This window comes from Hydra viridissima, unplaced genomic scaffold, assembly GCF_058129835.1.
Source record: "Hydra viridissima isolate aposymbiotic clone 2 unplaced genomic scaffold, HvirCarnegie_v1 scaffold_4, whole genome shotgun sequence".
Lineage (NCBI taxonomy): Eukaryota > Metazoa > Cnidaria > Hydrozoa > Anthoathecata > Hydridae > Hydra > Hydra viridissima.
The window spans coordinates 7,457,224-7,480,685 of record NW_028324303.1 but is presented as its reverse complement, the minus strand read 5'-3'; the positions used below and the strand labels follow the sequence as shown (position 1 = coordinate 7,480,685).

At 27.8% G+C, this 23,462-nt stretch overlaps 3 protein-coding genes, 1 long non-coding RNA gene and 1 pseudogene across 18 annotated transcripts in view; 3 read left to right on the top strand and 2 right to left on the bottom strand.

Moving 5' to 3' along the window:
- Positions 1-23,462, top strand: part of LOC145182799 (DNA helicase MCM9-like) — a 169,116-nt gene that overhangs the window by 17,330 nt on the left and 128,324 nt on the right. The window lies entirely within an intron of this gene.
- The window catches only part of LOC145182797 (histone-arginine methyltransferase METTL23-like), a 64,702-nt gene that overhangs the window by 17,330 nt on the left and 23,910 nt on the right, over positions 1-23,462 (top strand). The window lies entirely within an intron of this gene.
- On the bottom strand, positions 906-4,039 carry LOC149889633 (uncharacterized). The gene is made up of 2 exons (XR_016451652.1): positions 3,909-4,039; positions 906-1,231 (listed from the first exon to the last, which is right to left on the bottom strand). It is a non-coding gene; the product is annotated as an uncharacterized LOC149889633 (long non-coding RNA).
- On the bottom strand, positions 13,502-16,316 carry LOC149889632 (uncharacterized; annotated as a pseudogene). The gene is made up of 2 exons (XR_016451648.1): positions 16,184-16,316; positions 13,502-15,870 (listed from the first exon to the last, which is right to left on the bottom strand). The product of XR_016451648.1 is annotated as an uncharacterized LOC149889632 (transcript).
- Positions 16,852-17,223, top strand: LOC149889631 (uncharacterized). Its single transcript, XM_090085158.1, has one exon. It carries the CDS (start codon positions 16,852-16,854, stop codon positions 17,221-17,223), a length of 372 nt encoding a protein of 123 aa, XP_089941284.1.

Sequence of the window (23,462 nt, the reverse complement as noted above, 5' to 3'; positions counted from 1 at the left end):
AAAATTATTTAAGTAAAATGGCAGAGGAAGGAGTACTACAATTGATGACCTGGCCTCCCCAGAGTCCAGATTTGAATATAATTGAGCATATATGGGATTACCTGGACAGAAAGAAGGTCGAACATGCTCCCCGAAATGCTGAAGAATGTTTTGAAGTACTTCAGAGAGAATGGCACAACATACCCCAGGAATTTATAACTAATTTGTATGAATCTATTCCCCGGCGAATATCGGCTGTGATTAAGGCAAAAGGAGGACATAGTAGATATTAAGAGTTTTTTATGAAGTTTGACATTAAATAGTTTGTTATTGTTCCATATTTTTGTGTGAAATACATGTGTTTTAATGAGTTTATAATATAGAACTACAAACTTAAATATTAGAGAAGAATTCTCCGGGATTTTTTAAAAAAATGTAAGTGGTCTAAAACATATTCACAGTACTGTATATCATTGGGACAAGGCCTGTCGACTCTTTCGTTTTTACATACTTAAGAGTGTAATCGTACGCGCAAAGCATTATGGGATGTCCTGGTGGTATAGAAGTTAAACAACAACAAACTTAGTTGAAACTGTTTTCTGTATTATCTTTGGTTTTTCTACAATAGATAATTATCTTCATTATTCAGAAATGCCTTCATATTGCGCAGCGATAAACTGCACAAATATTAGTGGAATAGCTGACAAGAGTGTTTCATTTTTTCGTTTTCCAAAAGACAAAGATAGGTACGTACTAAGTAGTCAATTGGAGTGCCTAATTGAATATTTTATTCCTTAATAAATAATTCTCTGTATTTTATTTTTTTTGTAATCTTATCAGTTTTGTTTTGAACGTTGCACAATTTTAAATTGAACATTGTACAACGAAATTTTTATAGGGAGTAATACAATAAAAGTTTGACGATAGACGTTAAAATGATTAACTCATTACACAAATATATTAGGCAACAAAAATTACATATTATTGATATTACTTTTATTCTACAGGTGCAAGAAATGGGTTATAAATTGTAGAAGAGCAGATTTAGATGGAAAACCTGTCGAAACTTTGAACAAAGATTATCGTTTGTGTAGTAATCATTTTGAAAGTTCGATGTACTATTTAACAAACAACGAGGGAAAACGTCTTCTCTATAATGCCATTCCTACTATATTTAATGTTTCAAATCCACCACAATCTATAGGGGGAAAAAGAAAACCACCTCCTAAAAGAAGTCCTTTGCCTTCTAAAACTAAAAAAATACAAATTGAAAAAAATATTAGAATATTTGAAAATCCCAACATTCAAAACAATCAAGAAAGTGTTGACATTACTAAGCATAAAAAAGTGCAAAATTCATTGCGTACATGTCGTGTTACAATAAGCAGGCTTACAAAAAAAATAAAACTATTGGAAAAAAAAAAGCAAAAAAAATGTAATGTCTCAATTAATCATATTTTAGATTTATCTAGAAACTTTCTTTCCAATGATCAGCAAAAGTTTTTTGCAAGTCATTTAGAAATGAGTTCCCGACATAAAAAAGGTAGACGTTGGACAATATCGGACAAACTACAAGGACTACGACTTTCTTTTCATAGCCCACAAACTTACAGAATTTTAAGTTCTATTTTTTCTTTACCGAGTAGCACCACTTTGAAATTATTTCTTTCAAGAGCTTATGGAGATATGCAAACTGGATTCTCACAAAAGTTGTTCACTTTACTAAAACTACGTGTTGATAATATGAATCAACATGATCGTAATTGCAGTTTAGTATTGGATGAGATGGCAATTAAACACCACTTAGATTATGATAAGAGTGCAGATGTTGTTTTTGGAATAAAAACTAAGAAACCACTGAATCAGGCTCTAGTTTTTATTATCAGAGGTATTGCCACTAAATGGAAGCAACCAATTGCTTATTTCTTTAGTAACTCAACTGTTTCAACAGTTAACCTTGCTAAGTTTATTCAAGAAGCTATATTAAGAGTTCAGGACTGTGGATTGTTAGTCAGGTGTATTGTGTGTGATCAAGGATCAACCAATATTGGAGCACTTAAAATCCTTGGTTTTTCAAAAATGAAATCTTGTATTCACTATCCATCTTTCAAAAATACAGTTCATATTATCTTTGATCCCCCTCACCTAATTAAAAGTGTACGTAATAATCTTATGCGACATAACATTGATATTGGTGGTAATATAGTCTCATGGCATCACATTCGTATGCTGTATGAGGTAGACAAATGCAACCCTATCCGTCTTGCACCAAAATTGACTGATAGACATCTTGATGCTGGAGCATTTCTAAAAATGAAAGTTAATCTAGCCACACAAGTGTTTAGTCATCAGGTTGCTACAGCATTGTCTTTGTGTGTCACAGCAAATGTTTTACCACCAACTGTATTACAGACTGCCCAATTTGTTGATAAAATTGATACTCTTTTTGACCTGATGAATTCAAGTAAGCTTCATGCAGATAAACCTGCTCGTTGTGCTATAACAGCAAAGGGAAATAATATTTTACTGTTAAGGGAACTACAAACTTGGATTAAGAAATGGAAGTTTTGTGATGTAAAATCCCAATCCCAGATAGCTAGTCATTGGGGGTTAGATGTTACAATAAACAGTATACTGAAACTTTGTCAGGAGCTTCTCTCAGAAGGATTTCATTGTGTTAGCACTTCTCGCTTTAATCAAGATTGTTTAGAAAGTTTTTTTGGAACTATTCGAAGCAAAGGAAGCTGGAATGACAGACCAACAGTTAGACAATTTCGAGCAGCTTACCAGAATTCTTTATTGTTATTGTCAGTAGAAACTAGCAAATCTAATAGCAACTGTCTGACAGAAACAGATTTTAGTGTGGTATTAGATATTAATTCTTTATTTGAAAATGTACAAAAAAAAACAACTAAAGAAGAATGTTTATTTTTTGCTGACAAAAAAAAAATAATCTTTTGAACAGATTTCCTGTTACAATTCTTATGAAAAAAAATATTGCACAAGCACATACGGATTTTGCTAACTTGTTAATAAAAAGAGTTTGCTTGTGCCAACAGTGTGAGGTAGTACTTTGTCATGAATTAGTAGATATTACGATAGCTAGTAAACATGGTTTGGAAGTCAATAAACAAACATACAGTCAAAATTGTTCACCAAATTTGTTATTAGTATCATTGATTTGTCATATGGAAGCAGTATTCATGGAATTTATTGAAAAGTGGCTTGATACTGAAGACTTAGCTTTTAAATTATCTTCTAAAATAATAGAAACCTGTACTTTTGACTTTTTATTTAAATATCATATTGAACATGCTTTTTATTTACAAAAAAAAATAGTTCTTACCTTTGTCATTACGAGAATTTTTTATTTTATTAAACTGTACAATCGTGATCTTTGTCCACGAAATAAAAGAAGTGATAAAAAGATGAAACGTTTGCTACACAAATAATTTCTATTTTAAAATATTGTATGAAAAATTGTAAAAATTATATGAAGTTGTATAGTTAAGTTCTTTGGTTTTAAAGTTCTTCGGTTTTAAAGTTCTAATGGTTTTAAAAATCTTTGGTTTTAAAGTTCTAACGGTTTTAAAGTTCTACGGTTTTAAAGTTCTAACGTTTTTAAAGTTCTAACGTTTTTAAAGTTCTTCAATATTTTTTAATTTTAACAATCAGTTAACTCCTTTTCATTATATATAATTGTGATTTATTTTGTTTTATTGATGTTGTGTTTGATTATGTCAGTTTGAATCTGGTAACTTTTTTTTTAAATACATATTTTGATTTAAATTTACTGAATGATAAAATATATATTGTCAAAAAAGATAATTCAGACCGATTACTCATTAGTAAGCCAATTTGATGATCCTCAAATTAAGTTTCAAGAAATATTTAATACTACTGTTATTATTATAAACAATGGTACTTACAGTTTTAATAGGGAATTTCCTAGTCGAACCGAAAATCTATTTCATAAATTTTACGTACAAAAATTTGAAAGTAATCGATCACTTAGAACATTCAAAACAAAAAGCATCTTTAATCAAAAAATTGTTTGTTATTTGTTTATGATTTGTTATTCTACCCGGGCATCCCACAATCCTCGGCAAAAAAATTACATGTTTTTACGCGAGTCGACAGGCCTTGGCCGTGGAAGCCATTTCTATTTCGGGCAAAACAACTTATCTAGCAACCGTCAACCGGGGCAACTAAAGCAAAGTTTAGTTTTTTTATGCGAAGAAACTATCAGTAGTTTAAGTTATGCAAAAAAAAAAATAAATAAATAAATTAGACTATTATTTATGAAAGTGCTGTTCAAAATAGTTTGTATGTCATGTTTTAACCAAAAAGGGGCTACTTTGCACCAGCTAAGAAAGTGGTGAAAAGCAACCTCAGACTATATATTTTTAAGCATTTTATGGTTTTAAATCTTGCTAACAGATACAAATTGTTTTTAAGGATGGTAAGGTATTACAAGAGGAAGATAGGAGCTCGTAGTTACAAAAATTATTCAACTGAAACACTAAAATTATGTTTGGATTTAATAAAAAATGGAACACTAAGTCAACGTATAGCTGCTAAACAATTTAATATACCAAGAAATACAATAATTAATAAGTTAAACCAAAAACATTTGATGAGACCAGGTAAATAGCCTATATTTTCAAGATTTGAAGAAGAGTTGTTTGTTTCATATATTGAAGCCATGAGTGATTTTGGTTTTCCATTGACTCAATTGGATTTGAGATTTACAGTGAGCTGCTACTTAAGCAAAGTAGATTGAAAAGTTAAACAGTTTTCAAATAATATTCCTGGCAATGGTTGGGTAAAATCTTTTTTAACATGATACCCCAGACTAAAAGAATGTTTTGCTGCAAATATCAAATGTTGCAGAGCTGCAGTAAACGAGGAAACAATACGAGCATACATTGAAAATTTGAAGGAGTTTGTGAAAAACTTACCTTCAGAAAACATACAGAACCTAGACAAAACTAAATTAACTGATGATCCTGGAAAAAGAAGAGTGATATGTCGTCATGGCATTAAGTATCCAGAGAATGTTGGTAGTTTTTCAAAGTCCAGCACTTCCTTAATGATGTGTGGTAGTGCAGCTGGTGAATTGCTTCCACCATTTGTTTTGTACAAAGCCACTAAAATTTGGAATACATGGACAGAGGGAGGGCCAAAATATTGTCGCTTTCAAAGTACTAAATCAGGTTGGTTTGATTCATTTGCTTTTAATAATTGGGTTGAAAGTCTTATGTTGCCAAAACTAAAAAAGTTAATTGGTAAAAAGGTTCTCATTGCTGACAATGTATCTACTCACCTTAATGTTACTATATTTCAAAAGTGCAGACAAGAAAATATTTCATTTGTATGTTTGCCTCCTAACAGTACACATCTTACACAACCCTTAGATGTTGCTTTTTTTAGGCCAATGAGAATAGCATGGAGAAAAGTTTTGTTAGAGTGGAAAGGAACTCCAGAAGTTTTATGTTTTGGTGTCTTACCTAAGCAGTACTTTCCGTCGCTACTAAACAAGTCCTTGATTTTCTAGAACCAAATATTAAAAAAATCTTCAAAGTGGTTTTCAAAAGTGTGGAATTTACCCTTGTGATGTGCAACCACTGCTTGATAGAATTTCTAATAAAAAAATTTAGGCGTCAGCCATCAGTTTGTCATTTTTGGATGCTCTCAAATTGACAAGAACTTCAGTTGTGACAAAACCAAAGTTAGCAAAAAAGAAATTAGTTAACATACCAGCAGGAAAAAGTCTTTCTCATTTAGAGTTACTTGATATGGAACTAGATGGTTCCAGTAAAACAGAATCATTAGCTATCCAGCTTCTTGATAACCATTTATTTTATGACTTGGTGAAACCAATTAACAGGCAGATTGATGCATTTGTAATTGTAATAAATTGTAAAAATGAATATTTCCCTGGAATCATAAAATGTTTTGATGAGAATGGAGCAACAGTAGTATCATGGTAAAATCTTCATATAATTGGAAATGACCTCTGAAAAAAAAAAAAAATTTTATATGTGGGATACAACCATTGGAGGAATAAGCCCTCCTAAAATTTTGAGCAAAAGAGGGATCTTCTCAGTGCCAGAATTGTTTAATAGTGTGGAATAATGTGAAAACATTGGTATTTTAATTCAGTTATTTTATTTATAAGATGGCCTATTTTTGGATTTTTGTTTTGTTTTGTTTTTGATGTTTGTTTATTTAAAAGAAAATATTACACTAGTTTAATAAATTGTTTTGTGAAATTACTGAATATAACCTCATAATTAAATGAACTTTCAAGGCTTTTTTTTTTTTTTTTTTTTTTAGAGTTTAAAGACCATATTTTTAAACACATAAAATTTTTTAATTATTTAAAGTAGCGTTTTTTAAAATTGTTGAATTAACTTTTTAACTTTATACTTAAATCAACTTTTTCCGTAATATATATATTTTTTGTTAACTTAAAAAACATATTTTTTTTAATTGGTGCAAAGTAACCCTCTTATTGGGGATACTTTGCACCAGTTTTAAAACCTCACTCAGTGCATATTAAATCTTAATTTTTTTTCTTTTCTTTATCAAGTAGTTATAACAACATTTTAGAACTTGAAAAATCAATTTATTTTATAAAGCTAACTTATTATTAAGCTTAAATTTAACTTCAGTGAAATAACCATAAAAAACTGAGTAAAGTAGCCCCGGTTGACGGTATATGAAATCTTAAAAATTAACATTAAAATGGTGAATTCCTGTTCTGCGTATGATTGTTTTAATAGATACGTGAAAGGAAGTGACATATCTTTTCACAGATTTCCAATTCATAACCAAGAGTTATGCAAAAAGTGGACAATCGCATTAAAACGTGAGAAATTTACTCCATCAAAGCACTCGGTTCTTTGCAGCGATCATTTTTTACCCTCCGATTATAATTTTTGTGCGAATCCTCCTAAATCTCACCTAAAGATTAATGCTGTTCCTTCAATTTTCGTTTTTTCAACTGGAAAGAACTTGAAGAGAAAACATCCAACTTATCGCCTATCTCCTGTTGTAAATAATTCTTCTTCCATTCCTGATGTTGTCGACCATGAGTTACTTGTTAAAAAACTTGAAACTGATGATGAAGTAGATTTTTCAGTTTTTGATGGTCCTACTCGCCCATCTCCTGTTGTAAATAATTCTTCTTCCATTCCTTATGTTGTCGACCATGAGTTACTTGTTAAAAAACTTGAAACTGATGATGAAGTAGATTTTTCAGTTTTTGATGGTCCTGCTCCTCTTATTCCATCTCAACAACAGTCTACGTCTGTTATTTCTTCAGTTTGTGTTAATAATAATACCACTTCTACAGCAGTGTCACCAACAAAAGAAAGTTTAAAAAATAAAATAAAGGTTTTGAAACAGAAAATAAGAAGAAGGGATCAAAAAATAAAGTCCTTGAAAAATTTATTAACACAAGCTGAAAATAAAAATTTGCTTACAGCTGATGCATCAATTACTCTTAAAGAAAATTTTTCAGGTTTATCACTTGATCTTTTTAAAAATCAATTTGATAATCAAAACATTAAACCTAAAGGTCATCGATACTCAGATGAAATAAAAAAATTTGCTTTGACTCTGCATTTCTACTCTCCGCGTGCTTATAATTTTCTTCGACAAGTACTGTCTCTTCCAGCTGCAAGTTCATTAGCCAACTGGACTTCCTCTGTAAATTGTGAACCTGGTTTATTTTATGATGTGTTTTCTTTTCTACAAGAGAAATCAAAATCTGATAGCAATTACAAGCATTGTGCTTTGCTAATAGATGCTATGGCAATAAAATCAAGTATCTTGTTTGATAAAAACATGGAACAATATATTGGATTTGTTGATTATGGCAAAGATATTACAGATTGTGATCCGGATACCATTGCGACAGAAGCTTTAGTTTTTATGTTTGTTGGTCTTCAGGGATACTGGAAGACACCAATTGGTTATATTTTTTGCAATAAAATAAAAGCATCCAATTTAACATGTTTTATTAAAAAGATTTTGGATATGTCTTTCTCTTATAAGATTGATGTTCGTAGCATTACTTTCGATGGTGCTAGTACTAATTTTAATTCTGTTTTACCATTAGGAGCACAGTTTGGTAAAGAGTTAAATGAGATCAGGCCAAATTTTTTGTATGGTGACTTTGATCATCCTATACATGTTATTCCTGACCCTTGTCACATGCTTAAATTGGCTAGAAATCCTTTAAATGATATCGAGATATTTGTAGACAGAGATGGAAACCATATAAAATGGAGCTATTTAAAAGCTTTGCATGATATTCAAGAATTAGAAGGATTAAAATTTGCAAATAAACTTTCAAAAAAACATTTTATTTCAAAAACATATAATGAATGTAAAACTTGCTACCCAAACTCTAAGTAGTTCTGTTGCTGATGCTATAGAATTTTTACTTGTATCTCGTCATCCTTCATTTTTAGGTTCAGAAGCAACTATTCAGTTTATACGTTTCATAGATAAATTATTTGATATGTTGAATTCAAGAAGTCCTCATGGAAAATCGTTTAAAAAACCATTATTTCTTTCTAGTCAATTAAACTGGGAAAATTATTTTAATGATTGTATCATCTATCTAGCTAGTTTAAAAGATATCAATGGTATTCGATTGTTAAGGCATAGACGAAAAGCATTTGTTTTGGGATTAATTGCAGCAGCAAAAAGTACAAAAAATCTAGCAATTGAACTATTAACTCTAAAGGAAAATCCTTTTAAATACATTTTAACCTATAAATATTCTCAAGACCATCTGGAGTTACTTTTTCATGCATTCGTGGTAAAAATGGTTTTAACAATAATCCCAATGTTGTTCAGTTTAAATCTTCATTAAAAAGAATTCTCCTCCGTAACTCAATCATTGGATCAAAACATGCTAATTGTCAAGTGTTAGATTCAAGCTCAGTAGGTTCAATATTTTTGTTAAAATGGAAAAAGCACAGTAGTCCAATTGCAATAGCAGATGTTACTCTAGATGAGAGCTTTCAAGATGTAAATATTATATTAGAAAGCTCTAACTCAATATATAAAGAAGCCATCCTTGGGTATATTTCTGGTTATATTGTTACTAAAATGTTAAAAGAGATATCATGCGTTACTTGTTCTGCTTCTTTAACAAACACATGTGGATTACAAGATCATACTTATGTTATGTCATATAAATCACTTAATAATATTAAAAATAGAGGAGGATTAGTTTCTCCCTCATATGATGTTTTTAATATTGTTAATGTATGTGAAAAAGTTTTTAAACTATTTTATGTGGTGATGATGCTCGTAACTTGAAAATTACTTCTGGCAATAAAATTAAAGCTGAATTGATATATACTGTTAATCGAACTCTAGTATCATTAGCTCATGTAGCATTTATTTTAATATGAGACTTGCTCGGTATGCACAGGTGTACACTGAAAGTTTAAAAAAGTCTACACTTGGGCTAAGACAACAAACAAATAAACTCCTTTTGTTTAAAGGTTTGTAAAAATGTTTATTACATTTAAAAAAACATACGAAAATTTTTGATTAATGTTTCCTAAATTCTTTTCTGATAAGGTAGGGAATAAAGTTTTAAATAAAAAAGCTCCAAGTTATTTAACTTGGGACAGACGCTTTTAGAGCATTTCTATGAGTTATGATATTTTATAAAGAACCTAGGCTAACAAAAAACTTATCTTGATAATTATTAAAACGAGTTTTCGAATGATCTTTAACTTAATGGTAACTTTAGATGCTCTGAACATGCATTTTTATCTTTTATTTCGCACGTCGGATATAGTTTTTGCCCTTATTACAAATGGCGGATTCAATTTGTAAACAAAAAAAGCGGCTTCACTTTTCGCCCAATAAAATCCCGCAAGTTTGACATCTAGTATATATAATATATCATTGATATAATATACCATTGCGTTAAATAAGTAGTCCGTTAAAAAAGTAGACACAATGTTGTATCTGCGCATGCGTTAATTTACGGATACTTTTTTTAACCCCATTATCGGCGTAAAAAGTAGACAAAATGAGCAATCAAGACAATATTTTTAACACCAAACGTAATTTTAAACTTAATTTTAAGTTAAGTTAAGATTAAGTTAAAGTTTTATAAAATCCTTATTAAAAAGTATGACTTTAAAAATAATCTTATAAGAACTTAATATTTGCAAACATATTTAACGTAACAATGCGATAAATGAAAATTCCTAAATTAGGAGCGCCGCACTGCCCTTGATTAACAATCTTATATTGCATTGTGTCTTATGTTTATAGATTGTGATATAAATGTTATAATATGTTTATATTTTGATATCTGGCGCGCACCCCACACGGTACTTCCTGGATAAGTAATATTATCTCTTAATGTAATAGTATTTCTAAGAGTATTTTAATTAAAAATTTTTTTAAAAAAGCAGCTTAATCTATGAATTTTCTGTTGATGAAAATTTTTATATAAGTGTAAAAAGTTTAAAGTCTATTACACTTAATAAACCTAGGAATCTATTTCTGATCTGGAAAACGAGTTAATGGTTTGAAATTTAACGAGTTCTAGGTTTTGATCTAAATACGATCTTAAACCTTCCATAACGTTACATTTAAAAACAAGCATTACCCAAATTAAACTGTCCAAACCCGCTTACATAGGATAATGTGTAAGCGATTAAAACATGTAGAAGATTACAATTACGTGGAAACAAAATGAGAAACGTAAAAAAAAGACATGATAACATTAAATTGTTAAAAACTTATTTTCCAAAAAAAATTTACATTCAACTTTGTATTGTTATTAAACTTGTGTCCATTTAAATAGGGGAAAGTATGCACCCATGATCCTAAAAATCTATCCGGCCAATTTACTGAATATATGTTTTCACTTTGACCTCTAAATTAACAGTAAATGATAGCAAACTTTATATTTTATTATAATTTAATGATCATTTACTGACCAAAATATTTAAAATAAGTTAAAAATAATAAAAATTAATAAAACTCAATTGGGATCAAGGGTGCATACCAGTATGCTCCCTTGATCCTATTTTTGTATACTTGATCCAAATCCAAATTTATACCGTGAATGTGTAAAAATTGTTTTTAATTCATTCAAACAATGTCTATATAAAAAACCATTTAATTTTTTATTAATTTTATTACAACTTTATTCCTCTTATTAGAAGAAAGAAAAGCAAAATCAATGAAAGAAAAAAAATTAATGCAACAAAAAAAGAAAAATCAATGATAAAAAATGTTATCTTTTTACTGAGGATCTATGTTTCCTCAGTTGTTAAAGTAAGAAATTACTTCTTTACAATATCCTTGTGTAAATCTACAAGACAATTCATTAAAATGTTGTGCTTCTAATATATCACTGTCACTATTATAGCTGTTCAAAATATTATCTTTTTTTTTTTTATAATTTTGGACATCAAGTTTTCTCTTTCTTGTCATGAAGATTTTTTTTTTTTGCATAAAGCTTCCTGATTTTTTATCTTTTTAAACTGACTTTTTTTTTCATTTCCTGAAGTCTATTTAGTTCATTTGGAACAGGAGTATCAGTGAGTATTAGGTTGCGCTGACACTTATGTCTTTTAGCAGATTTTCTTGATCCAGCCTTTGGAAATGGCTTAATTTTTTCTAGACTTGCTTGATGAGCAATGTTAATAGTAACACTGGACAGTTGACTCCCAGGGTCAGTTATTTTTAAAAACTGATAGGCAATAAACTAGAAGGTGAGTCTAATGGCAGACTTGACATTGAATGATTAAAGGCTGGGACATGAAAATTAGCAGAAACTGAATCAACAGCATCTTGAAATGAATTAGCAGTGACTGATTGGCCATCAAGAACTGCATCAACAGCTGCTCGCATTTCATTTTCATTAACTTTACCCCTGGTTGGTCTTTCAGTTTTTCTTTTTTTATGAAACACCATGTTAAACTGTAAAAAAAAAAATCTGTTTCATTTTGTTCTATTCATAAGTTGTTAAAATAATTTTTATAAAGATCTTTTTATAAATACAAACAAACATAAACAAAGATTTTATACACACACACACAAATTTTAGTAATTTTTTTTTAGGATAAAGCATTATGATAAAGATTTTCAAGCTATTTTGTGTTTATTTTTGTATATATATATATATATGTATGTATGTATGTATGTATGTATGTATGTATGTATGTATGTATGTATGTATGTATGTATGTATGTATGTATGTATGTATGTATGTATGTATGTATGTATGTATGTATGTAACACAAAATAGCTTGAAAATCTTTATCATAATGCTTTATCCTAAAAAAAAATTACTAAAATACAATGACATATTGTACAGAAATGTTCATGTTACTCTATAGTTTTTACATTTTGTTATTTTCTTTTTCTGTGTATGCACCTTTGATCATAGTATCAAAGGTGCATAAACGCATTAGGATCAAGGGTGCTAACCCGCTCCATTTTCACAAAAATTTCTTTTTTGTCATATTAGATGGTTTTACAACATAACAAAAACAACCATAGAAGAGGTGAATAATTTAGTTACAAAATGGTATAAACAAAATTACTCAACACAAGCAAATGTTAAAGATGTGAGGTTCCTTGTAAAAGTAAAAAAAATACTTTTTGCCGTCAAGATAAACTTTTTTAGAAATAACTTTAACAATAGCCTATTTTCTTACCAAAACACAATAAAATTTGTAGATTCAGTATTTATAACACGATGGCTTTCAGCCATTTTTAAAAAGTTATATAAGTATAGAGATAACGCTGTAGGATCAAAGGTGCATACAGATCAAGGGTGCAAGTTCTCCCCTATACCTCTCCTAGATTGTCGGTTGTTTGCCTTCTTAAATAAACACCAGGGATCAAGGTTTACCCATCAAATATACTTTTAACATAAGAGATGGAATCTTTTTCTTTAATTACTCCTAGCCATAAGAGCTTAAGTTGTCGTACCTAAAACTCAAAAAAAAAAAAAAAAAAAAAAAAGAAGAAGAAAGTTTTCATTCTTATTACAATTAGAATTATTTACTAGATAATTATAATAAATTGACAGATGAAACAAACAAAAAAGATAATTATGTTTGAATTTAAAAAAAGTACTTGTAACCTGAAATGTAATCAGGCAATCTAAAGTGAAATATAAGAAAAATAATATTAGAAAACTATTTTTAACTTATTTATAACTTATATTTATTAATTATAACTTTTACTTAATAGTTAGAGTGATGATACAACTAGAATTTAAAATACAGTAACAACTTTTTTTTTAAATAATTAAATTATCATAATAAGTCTAATTTAAAAAACTCTACAATAATCTCTAATATAAAATTAAGTAAACTCTAGTCTAGTTCCATCTTTACTACTTATAACTCTAGCTCTAACTCTAACTTATAACTACTACTTGTAACTCTACTTGTTGTATCTCTACTACTTATAACTCTAATCTAAAACCGAATGAATCAAAGACACTTAAAATTAGTTTTTGTTTAAAATAAGTTTTTGTTAAGAAAATATTTTTATGTGTTTAACAAAAAGATTTCACGTTTTTATGTTCACAAAACAAGAAAACAGAAATTATCACATTGAAATGATAATGAGCATACTTTTTTACCATATGATAAAGAAATGTAAGGAAACATCTCCTTTTTTTTTTCTCTCAATACACTGCAGGAAAAGAGACCTCATACTATTTTTATCCCAGATAATTAAACTTGAATCAAAACCATTGTGCAATATCAATTAAAGTATCATCAAGCCAACAAGATGGATGTTTTAAAACATCTATGCACAGCTTGACTGACTGCGCTGATAATGTTGAATAAAATTATTATCTACAGAAATTGCAGGACAAACTAATCATTTTCACTAGATGCCTCTTCATATTGTTGTAGTTCGTTCAATGTTTCTGGTTGCAAGAACTCTAATACCTCACTGGAAATAGCATTTCTTTTATTCTTGAGCTTCTTTTTGACACTGCTCAACAAAGGATCGGAATTTAACAGAAGTCTGTTTATGATATCCCTATTACAAATTTCTCTTGAAAATTTCCTCGAGAAATTCTGTCTATAATCACGGAAGTGCTTGTTTCGAGCCTCAGCTGCCTCTTCCGATAATTGACCAATAGGCAATATAGCTTGATCAATTATTGTGGCACCATGTCTCAATACCTTGTCATTGGATACCATCCATAAATTTCAACATAAAGTTCTGCTGTCAGTTCTGCAAACTTTTCAAATTTTTTGATATTTATTTTATATCCACTTGACAAGGTTTCCAAAATGATACTACAATTTTTAATAAGTCCAATGTTAACTCCTGTAATGCAGGATGAGGTTTGAGGATCTGAGAAAAATTTTCTTGATATATTGCCATCATTAGTATTCCCAAAACCTGCAGTTGGAATATCCACCAGCAGCCCCATTTTCTCTTTGAATTCGTTTTTTTTGTTTCACTACAATTATTTTATCATCATGTGTTCTTGCTTGCCATTTTTTTATGGGAATGTGGTATGATAAATGTAGTAAAGATTCGAAAAACCTAATCCTTGTATGCAATATCGATAAACCAAATTTAAGGGCATCTGAATTATCTATGTTTTTTTATGGTTAAATTATCAAAGTCTTTTGATGTTAGTCCACATATATAGCACCTCATAGTAGATGTTGTGTTGGTTGCAGCATTGTATACTTTTGCATCAACCATTGTAAATGCCAAGGTATGCTTTATATGTATAATACCACCTAAAAACTTCGATATTTCAGTTTTTTTTAAGTTTTTTATTTGATCTTCTACATAGCAGATTTCTTCATTTGTTATGTCTTTAGTTTCATGGATAAAACGAATTCGAATTGGGCGACAATATCTTGTAGAAGAGGACACAGGGTTTTGCCAAACAATCTTCTGGCTACCAATATGACATATAAGCCGTAGAGGCACAACTGAACTTTGAAAAATGTTAGAGTCACTATCTGTACTATTTTGGAATTTTTGTTTAAATGTTTGCTGCTGTGAGCCATCACAACCCCATTTTGATAACATTTCTAAATTGCTTCTTTCTTCTTCATTTAAGGTTTCCAAAACTTCATCTAAATATTCACACAAGCGTCTAGTTGTGTGGTCTAGAATATCTTGTAGTTTAATTTCACAACATGTTTCTGAAACTGTCATTGACTCTTGTGGAGGATAACATTGTTTTTTTGATTCTTTCAAAAGCGAATAACATGGATAAATATTTTTATTAGCTGCACGAATTATTTCATATTGTCTCCTTGTCATATTGGCTTCCACAAAAATTGATAATGCTTCCGATGGTGTGTGTTTTTTTATAACATTCGTCTGAATGGAATTGAAGTTTTCTATATATTTGTTTGCCTTTTCCGGTGAGCAGTAAATATCTTTCATTATTCTAGACGCATCACAATGTCCTGCATCACGCTGACTCATTTGGGCAGCATAGGTTAGTTGTGCATAAGATATTTGGTCTCTCAAAGCTTTTATTCTACGTCTCTTGCTTGGCGAACCCAACAACTCGAAATCTTTTGATGGTCGACCAGGCCTTTTTATTATACAGGTGGGTAAACTTATGATAGCATTGAGCCATAGTTCATTGTGCTTCAAAAAACGTTCTTCTATGTAGTTAGCAGCTATCCATTTTTGTTTAAAATGAAACTTGAAAGTATTTAAGGCGTTTTTAGTGAACTTTGTTCATTTTCAGTACATTTTGTAATAATTTTGAGATGATCTTCTAAAAACACAAATTTGTCATCAATTTTTTTTCTTTGGGAATTGTTTCATAACATCGTAGAGTTCTTTTCTAGTCATCTCTTTCACCATTGGTTGGGATTCTGAAAAAAAAAATGAAATAAGTTTTTATTCAAAAGACAACGTTTTTGTCGTATTATTTAATCAAAGTTAAATTTTAAAAAATGGAAGATTTATGTGGAACATTTTATTTCAAAAATGCTAACTAGAATAACTAATGCTTAAGTTACATAAAAAACCTTTGCTAAATTCGGCTTAATTCATATACGAAAACAATTTTGAATATAGTATTTACAAAAAAAAATCTAACAATTTTAGTCTCGAATATATATTTAAAAAAATCTCACTTCGTTAAGTAAAATGAAGAAACTTTACATTTATTTTGTATGTACATACCTTCTTCTTCAACGTTCATCGTAATTTATTAAAGGTTTTACAGCATACAATCTTAAGTAATACTTTTAAAAGTTGTGTTTGACAGGAAGCGTAAAAAACAAATACAATGAGCTCACGCGAAGTCCGAGTTTAAACTTTTTTTATACCTGGAAGGGGGAGTGGGCAACACTAAAATTGTTGTTTAGTTGTAGCCCTTATAAATCTTTCATGATATACACCTTGTACAGAAAGTTTAAACGCACTTGTTTTTTTAACGTCTATAATTCTTTTAAGAAATGATAACCCAATAAATCGATGAGATATGGTCCGAATTTTTTATGTTTATTTTTACTAATGGTTTAATTTATCGATTTAGAGAAAAAAATATATATAAGGACACCATAAAGAAGGTGGAGGATGATGAGAAAATTAACGGAGCAATTAAGTCCTTTCAATTTTTTGAAATAAAGTTTAAACGCACTTTGGTTGGAAAACTCGTAACTCTAGTTAATTGATTGGTTTTTTCTTGCAGTCTTTTGCATTTTCATCACTCAAAAGCCTGCTATCGTTAGCATATTCTACTTGCATCTTTATTCTTATTTTATTTTGCAAAAAAAACTGCGTCTACGATTTGATTCAACCTACAGCCATTTTCAACTGATAAAACTTTGTCAAAAGATCATATTTTCATGGGTGAAAGAGCTGTCTCATCGAAAATCAAATGGCAAGTAATTGGCATGCATAAAATGAAAATGAGCAATCGACAAATTGGCAAACATTTGAATATTTCTGAATTCAGCGTTCGTACAACAATAAAAAATTACTTATCGACTGGTAGTGTCGATGATAAACCTCGTATTGGGCGCCCAAAAAAACTGTCAGCTCGCAATGAAAACATGCTTTATACGCTTAGCAGACGCAACCCAAAAGCAGGAGTGTCAGCTTTGACTGCAGAAATCAATAGTTCGCTTGCAGACAAAACAGTTAGTCGTACCACAATAAGTAAGTTATCACGCAAAAAAGAATTAAATTCGTTTCATGCTGTAAGAAAGCCTATGTAGTCGTTAACCGATCGTCTAAAGCGAAAAAAATGGTGCAAAGAGCGTTTAAATTATTCGGTGGAACAATGGAAAATAATTAACTTTAGCGATGATTCGATTTTTGAAATTATTAACAGAAAAAACAAAAGATTTGTTCGTCGCAAAAATACGGAAAAATATTTGAAGCAACACATACACAGACGTATTCAAAAAGGTGGTGGCTCTGTCGGCATATGGGGATGCATATCAGGCTCAGGCGTTGGCTGTCATAAAATATACGAAGGAAGATTGAACCAGTATGGGTATCGTGACATTTTGGAAAATTCGCTTATCCCTAGTTGCAATTTGTTCCAGGCTGATCAAAACTGGTTATTTCAACAAGACAATGCTCCATGTCATACAGCACATTCAATTACCAATTATTTCGTTGAAATTAATATTCGACTCATGACTTGGCCAGCACGATCACCTGACTTTAACCCGACTGAAAATTTATGGAGCTTGATGGATTATCAACTTACAAAAAAGCAAATAACAAGTCACGAAATGCTTAAAAAAGAACTAACAAAATTGTGGCTTGAAATTCCAATCAAGATGATTGAAAATCTTATTGAATCAATTCCAAGCCGATTGCAAGCATGTATCAAAAACAACGAGGGTCATATTCCATATTAACATATTTCCATGACAAAAAATTACTAAGTGCGTTTAAACTTTATTGCACTTTCTTCTCATCAATTTTTTGATTTCTTGTGTTTCATATTACATTTCAGAAAAGATTTTGTGTTTTTTTCTTTGAAAGTTGTGTTTTTTTCTTAATTAATAATTGGCTAAGAAAAAAATAAAACACAAAATGAAGACCCATCACCAGATTTTCTCTTTGCACCAGTCCAAACTTACCATAATTTACAAAAAAACAAGTGCGTTTAAACTTTCTGTACAAGGTGTATAGTTAATAGTATACTTTTACAAAATTTTTGTAATCGACTTTTGATCGACTATTACTTTGAAATACTCCACTGTGCATCGGCTAGATTTAGGCCTAATTTCTTTTCTGAATTACATGTTTTTAAACAGAAAAAAATTCAATTGAAAGAAGAAACATTACATAAGCAAGAAACTGGAACACCAATATTCAAGTTAAAATAAAAACAACAAAATAAAAAAAAAAATAATAAAAACAAAAGAATAATATATTGTTAATTTTTTTTCTCCTACAGTTTGGAAGTTTTATGTTTTTTTCCTCCTGTTTTTTTCTCTTTAACAACATTTTCTTCTCTTTTTTTTTCTTTGATTAATTTTTTTTGAACTTCTTCATGTTTGTTTTCCAGTGCTTCTTGAGATGTGAGCAAAAAATACTTAGGTTTCAATGCAGTTTCCGTTTTTTTAATGATTTGAGTGGGAAATGTTAAAACATCAGAATCTGGATCTCCTGGAAAGGATTGATTTTTAAATGGAAAATTTTGATAAACACTTGAAGCTGTTATTTCTATTTCGTTTATGGCAACATTCTGAGTTTTAATATTATCTGTAACTATATTTTTTACTGGGGATGGATTAGGAATAGCGTATGTATGGTCAAAATTTAATATTAAAGAATGCTTTGTTGCTAAAGATGTTGAAATAGAAAAGTCAACATCTGCTTCAATTGATCAATATTACATTCTGCTGTATTACAATGGTCATTAAATACTTGAGGTAGCTTGCCTAAAATTTTCAACAGATTATCGTTATTTTGATAACTGGGTTCTATGTATAAAGAATTAGGCATGTAAGCTTCAGGTGGAATTATATTTGGATTGTATGGATAAATTCCACAAGCTTGAAAACCAGATATAATATTATTTGGGGTAACAGATTCGTTCCAAGCCTGCTTCATCAATCCACAAAAACTTACTCTTGAAACTAGTGTCCCAGGAAAATTACTAATTAAATTTTCACATGTTTTTCTTTAAGCTTTCTTGAGTGGGCCAAATACTGATTGATCAAAAGGCTTAATCAGGAAAGATGAGTCTTTATCAAACTTATATAACTTAAATAAGTTGTATATAGTACACGCAATCTAAAAGTTTATTTGGCAGATAGTTTTATGAACTTCTCTTGAAATATTTAATGTGGGTTGTATTATTGTTTATACTTTTGCAGTTGAAGAGCATTTCTCTAAACGATAAATAGGTAAATATCAGGGAAAAGCCAGGGAAATCCAACTTAAAATATTGGCAGACACCCTGTATATATATAAATAAACTATGTTATAGTATTCTATAAATAGAGTGCTCAATGTTCTTAAAGAGCAGAGCAGTAATAAATTAGTAAAAATACTTATCTAATTTTTTCTTCCACAACTTGTTTCACCATCAATGAGTAATCAGGAAGGTTAACAAATTAATCATTAGTTAACATGTTATATACTAACCTTATATATTTATAAACTTATCTTTCACCATCACTAGGTTCATCAGACTTCCTGATGAACCTACTGATGGTAAAACAAGCTGTCAAAGAAAAAACTAGATAAGTATTTTTGCTAATTTATATATATATATATATACACACACACGCATATATAAATATATATATATGTAAATATATATATATATATACATATATTTATATATACACACACGCATATATAAATATATATATATATATATATATATATATATATATATATATATATATATATATATATATATATATATATATAGTAACTTAGATCCTAACTAACGAAATTATTGTGATATATGTATATATATATATATATATATATATATATATATATATATATATATATATATATATATATATATATACACACACATATATTTATATATACACATAAATATACACACACGCATATATAAATATACACACACGCATATATAAATATATATATACATATTCATGTAAATAAAAATATATATATATTTACATATACACGTATATATACACACTCGCATATATATATATATATATATATATATATATATATATATATATATATATATATATATAGTAACCTAGATCGTAACTAACAAAATTATTGTTATTAACCTATTTTTTTTCATAAACCAATCAAACTATGTGGAGTTTTCTCTGTTGTCTACTTAAAACCATTCTTTTTTGGAGATGCTACTTAACTGAACACAAACTAGTTAAAAACTCATGCATGAGTATTAAACATGGTTTCCAACTTTTCTTAAACTTGGTTTATCAATAATTAGGATCAAAATCCAACTGAACCTAAGGTTCAGTTGGATTTGAGCTCTAAATCATTAAACATTGGTTTAATGAGATGTCACCTCAACTGCAGTGATGATCAAAAAATTTTGGTCCAATTATATTTGATAATTTTTACATATCCAAGACTTTGGGATGTAATGATATATAAAAAGGGTTGTAGTTTTTTTACTATGATAGTAATAACTATGATACTATCAAAAATAGCTGTATTTTTTCTATAAAAGAATTTTAGAATTACCAAATAACAAAAAACTGCTGTTTTAAATAAACATATCCTTAACTTGCACATTGATCTGAATATCAGGCTTTTATTACTTTTACAGTATATCCAATATAATAAATCATCACATTTGTAATCGACAATATTAATTACTTGAATTTAAATTATAGTCACATTTAGGTAACTTTTTAAACTTTAGAAATTATAATTTAACATACAAACACAACTTATCTAAAAACATCTATAACTTTGTAGTCCTAACATATTTTTAAGATCTAACATATTTTATTTGACGATAGCAATAATACACTTGAACTAATTAATTTTTGAAGCTAAACAAAATAACTTGTTATTTTCACATTTAACCAAAACATGACTGACTGCTATATGCTATATAATATACCTATATAATATAGATAACACAGTAACACTACTTTTTTTTTTTCTGTTGAAAATAGACAAACTTGAAAAACACCAAACAATGTTTCGAATAAGCCTCTTAAAACTATAAAACGTTTTCTTAATCCAGCAGCATTTTAATTTCAAATTAAATTTGAATACATAAAATTGGTTTTGCGATCAGCTACACTTTGATCAATTCATGATGTGTATACGCTTACTAAGTTCAGACTTGAGATCAAAGTAGATGCAGACTGTTCTTATTTTAGCTGCTAAAATGATGTTCTAAAAATATTGTAAATTTTTCATTTGCATTAACATACCATATGTCATATAACTATTTAAAATGATAATAATAATAATAATAATAATAATAATAATAATAATAATAATAATAATAATAATAATAATAATAATAATAATAATAATAATAATAATAATGCTAATAATAATAATAATAATAATAATAATAATAATAATAATAATAATAATAATAATAATAAAAATAATAATAATAATAATAATGATAATAATAATAATAATGATAATAATAATAATAATAATAATAATAATAATAATAATAATAATAATAATAATAATAATAATAATAATAATAAAATAATAATAATAATAATAATAATAATAATAATAATAATAATAATAATAATAATAATAATAATAATAATGATAATAATAATAATAATAATAATAATAATAATAATAATAATAATAATAATAATAATAATAATAATAATAATAAAATAATAATAATAATAATAATAATAATAATAATAATAATAATAATAATAATAATAATAATAATAATAATAATAATAAAAATAATAATAATAATAATGATAATGATAATAATAATAATGATAAAATTACTACTAAACAAAATCAAATGTGGCAAGTGAAACTTTGTGTTTAAACTTAAACAGATTTATATCTCAGGAATAGATGGAAAATAATGCAATTACTGTCTTCTTATTAACAACTTTTATCATCAGATCTGCCATTTGTAGTGAAATCACATTTTGACAAGGCGCATAATTTTATGCAATAAAAACTTTGAAAGCTCGGAGAATGCAGATAGTTCAAAAATAAATCAAGCGGAAAATGCAAATAGTCAAATTTTGTTTTACGCGGAGATAGCAGATAGATCAATTTTGTTTTTGGCGGAGATTGGAGATTTTGCGCGGAGCCATCAAAATAAGTTTCTTTTCGTTAATCGATCCTCTATTAATTATCAATACCAATCCTAAAATTCACTGCTTAACATTGATTTTTACATATTTAAAGTTTCTAGTTAATAAAATTTGCAGTCTTGTTTTTTCTGTCATTAGCCTAGTTAAAGGAGTAGAAAGTTTCTTAAAAAAAATCTTCAACGAGCTCCTGCATTTCGAATTTCACTAGGAATTTTTAAATTTTTTTTTAAAAATAAATTATAATACTGTTAAACTAAATATTTTCTCATAAATGATTGGTGTTTTGAAAGATTAAAAACTAAAGTTTTTTACTTTAAGGTACCATTATATTATTTGAAATATTTTGTGCTATACTTGTCTGGAACAAAATCTTTGCAGTCAATTATTTTCCTCTTATTGTTACTATAATTCATTTTTAAGATAAATTGTCTACTAATGGTTTTATTGATCTGCAAGCTTTAAATGACTTTACTCAAAGTATATTTTTAAAGTTACAACAACAACAAAAACAACAACAACAGCAGCAGCAATAATAGTAATAGTAATAGTAATAAGGATAATAATAATAATAATAATGATAAAAATAATAATAATAATAATAATAATAATAATAATAATAATAATAATAATAATAATAATAATAATAATAATAATAATAATAATAATAATAATGATAATAATAATGATAATAATAATAATAATAATAATAATAATAATAATAATAATAATAATAATAATAATAATAATAATAATAATAATAATATTAATAATATTAATAATAATAATAATAATAATAATAATCATGATAATAATAATGATAATAATAATAATGATAATAATAATGATAATAATAATAATAATAATAATAATAATAATAATAATAATAATAATAATAATAATATTAATAATAATAATAATAATAATAATAATAATAATAATAATAATAATAATAATAATAATAATAATAATAATATTAATAATAATAATAATAATAATAAAAATGATAGTATTAATAGTAATATTATTTATAATATTTCTATTATTATTGCTATTAATATTGTTATTTTTATTGTTATTATTATTGTTTTTATTATTGTTATTGTTGTTTTTCTTATTGTTGTTATTATGCTATATTACCAATAAAAAATAAAAGTAAATATACACTCATCATATAAAATGTATATAATAGG

Excerpts from the sequence above, each read along its gene's own strand:
- LOC149889631 (XM_090085158.1), top strand. The coding sequence starts at position 16,852 with ATGGGTGAAAGAGCTGTCTCATCGAAAATCAAATGGCAAGTAATTGGC.